The 2,704-nt window shown below is 53.8% G+C and overlaps 1 protein-coding gene across 1 annotated transcript; it reads left to right on the top strand.

The window, feature by feature from the left end:
- The first annotated feature begins 506 nt into the window (after positions 1-506).
- On the top strand, positions 507-2,329 carry LOC119272440 (tyrosine decarboxylase 1-like). The gene has a single exon (XM_037553929.1). The coding sequence runs from the start codon at positions 582-584 to the stop codon at positions 2,070-2,072; it is 1,491 nt and encodes a 496-aa protein (XP_037409826.1). The 5' UTR covers positions 507-581; the 3' UTR covers positions 2,073-2,329.
- The last annotated feature ends 375 nt before the right edge of the window (positions 2,330-2,704 follow it).

The following is a 2,704-nucleotide window of genomic DNA, read 5'->3' as shown; positions in this document are numbered from 1 at the left end:
CAGATCACAATGGCTATGATCTGGTTGTTGTTAACTAGATCCGTGCTCAATGAATAGGATACCTATACAATAGAAATCTTACAACTAACAGATCAGCCTGGCAACTAATCTAGATATGTGTGATGTTATTGCCTATGTTACTTTCATTGCAGGTAGACTTACGGCCTTTTGGCGGATAACAACTACTCCCTCCGTGCTTGAAAGAGTGTACTTCTAACAAAGTTGGAGGGTCAAATTATCTTAAAGTTTGACCAAGTTTGTATAAAAATATATCAATGTTTGTGAAACCAAATAGGTATATAATGAAAATATATTTTATCATGAATCTAATGCTACTAATTTAATGACATAAATGTTGGTGTATTATTGAATAAATATGGTCAAACATAAAAGAGTTTAGCTTTCCAACAAAGTTGAAAGTATACTCTTCCAAGGACAGAGGGAGTACTGCAGTAGTACTATATATACACGATGCGCACAGTATTAACGTACAACTGCCAAAAGCCCGAGCTCATCACAAAGTAGCAACCCGTGTCCTTCTCACGTGTACGCGAACCCGCAAGCGCAGACACTACAATACCATGGCGACGGGTGGAGCACCATTTGACGCGCTATCCTCGCTGGACCCCGAGACCTTCGCCGGGGAGTCGCGCGCCGTGATCAACTTCCTCGCCGACTACTACCGCGACGTCGACACGTATCCGGTCCAGCCCCAGGACTTGCCAGGGTGCCTCCGCGCGCTTCTACCCGACGCGCCGCCGGAGAACGGTGAGCCCATCGACGTGATACTGGAGGAGGTACGCACTCACATCGTCCCGGCACTGACCCACTGGCAGAGCCCCAAGTTCTTCGGCTACTTCCCCATGAACGCCAGCACGGCCGGGTTCGCCGGCGAGATGCTCTCCACCGGGCTCAACATTGTGCCGTTCATGCGGGTCGCCTCGCCGGCCGCCACCGAGCTCGAGAGCGCCGTGGTGGACTGGATGGGCAAGCTGATGGGCCTCCCGGACCGCTTCCTCTTCTCCGGCGGCGGCGGCGGCGTGCTGCACGGGAGCACCTGCGAGGCCGTGGTGTGCACGCTCGCGGCCGCGCGCGATCGCGCGCTGAGCAGGCTCGGCCACGAGGGCATCCTGAGGCTGGTGGTCTACGCCTCGGACCAGAGCCACTGCACGTTCCAGAAGGGCGCGAGGATCGTGGGGATCACTCGGTCCAACTTCCGCGTCATCCCAACGTCGGCGTCGTCGGGCTACGGCCTCACCTCGGACAGCGTCCGCGACGCCGTGGAGGCCGACGTGGCCAGCGGGCTCGTGCCACTGTACCTGTGCGCCACGGTCGGCACCACCGGGCTCGGCGCGGTCGACCCGGTGCGGGACCTCGGCGAGCTGGCGCGGAGACACGGCATGTGGCTGCACGTCGACGCCGCGTACGCCGGCAGCGCCCTGATCTGCCCCGAGTTCCAGCATCACATCGACGGCGCCGAGCTCGCGGACTCGGTGAGCATGAACCCGCACAAGTGGTTCCTCACCAACATGGACTGCTGCTGCCTGTGGGTGGCAAGCCCGGCCGCGCTCACCTCCGCGCTGTCCACCAACCCAGAGTACCTCAGCAACGTCACAGATGGAGGTGCGGGCGCAGGCGTGGTCGACTACAAGGACTGGCAGATCGCGCTGTCGCGGCCATTCCGCGCCATGAAGCTGTGGGTGGTCCTGCGCCGCTACGGCGGGGCGGGCATGCGGGCGTACGTACGGCGGCACGTCGAGATGGCCAAGTGGTTCGAGCAGGAGCTGAAGGCCGACGGGCGGTTCGAGGTGGTAGCGCCGACGAGGTTCTCCCTCGTGACCTTCCGCCTCCGTCCAGGGCACGAGGGCGACGGCGATGCCGTTGATGGCTTGAACCGTAGGCTCCTCGTGGCGATGAACGCCAGCGGGCGGGCGTTCATGACGCACTTCGTGGTGGACGGCAAGTTTGTTATCCGTATGGCCGTGGGCGGAGCCATGACGGAGATGCGGCACGTCCAAGACACGTGGGAGCTTGTCCGGGAGAAGGCCGAGGAAGTCGGCGCCCTCCCCTAGGACTCCGGGCATGACCGTCACCCCTCGATGCGAGCCACAACGCAACGGTGGCTGAAATAAAATTCATTAAGCATCAAAAAAGGTGGAACAGATCCTTTTTTCTTATTTTTTGCGGGTAAGAGGAACAGAGCCACAACGCAAAATGAAGAGTATACTAGATCTGAAGCATGAAGAACCCTATAAAATTGTCAAGCTGTATCAGAGCTGCGAGTGTGTATGCGCACATGTGTGGGAGACATCACCTTCGATGTGAGATATATTCTATTTTAACGCATGAAAACGATTAATTTTTAATAACTTACTTAACAACTAGATAAAACATAAACATACAAATTTCAGTTTGATGCAACAATTGTGCAAAACATATTATTATTTGGTAATTGCGCTACAATATACTACTTATATTTGCGTATTGTGCAGCAGCGCAATTGTTTTATCACCGTTTATTTCAACTTTTCCCCAAGTTTGTTCTTCTTTTAGGGTAATAGCAATGCCTCTATTCATTCTAGCTTGGATTTTTTTTGTCATTTTAGCTTTGTATTAGCTTTATTCTTTATTATTGTTTTTCAGGTGTTTCTAGTGTTTTTTTATTTTCTATGTATATGTGTGAATTTTGGGTGTTTGTGAGTATA

The sequence above is a fragment of the Triticum dicoccoides genome, chromosome 3A (genome assembly GCF_002162155.2).
Source record: "Triticum dicoccoides isolate Atlit2015 ecotype Zavitan chromosome 3A, WEW_v2.0, whole genome shotgun sequence".
Lineage (NCBI taxonomy): Eukaryota > Viridiplantae > Streptophyta > Magnoliopsida > Poales > Poaceae > Triticum > Triticum dicoccoides.
Note: the sequence above shows the minus strand (reverse complement) of the source record. Positions and strands in the feature narration are given on the sequence as shown.

Bases quoted from the DNA above. Each gene is read 5' to 3' on its own strand.
- LOC119272440 (XM_037553929.1), top strand. From the start codon at position 582: ATGGCGACGGGTGGAGCACCATTTGACGCGCTATCCTCGCTGGACCCC.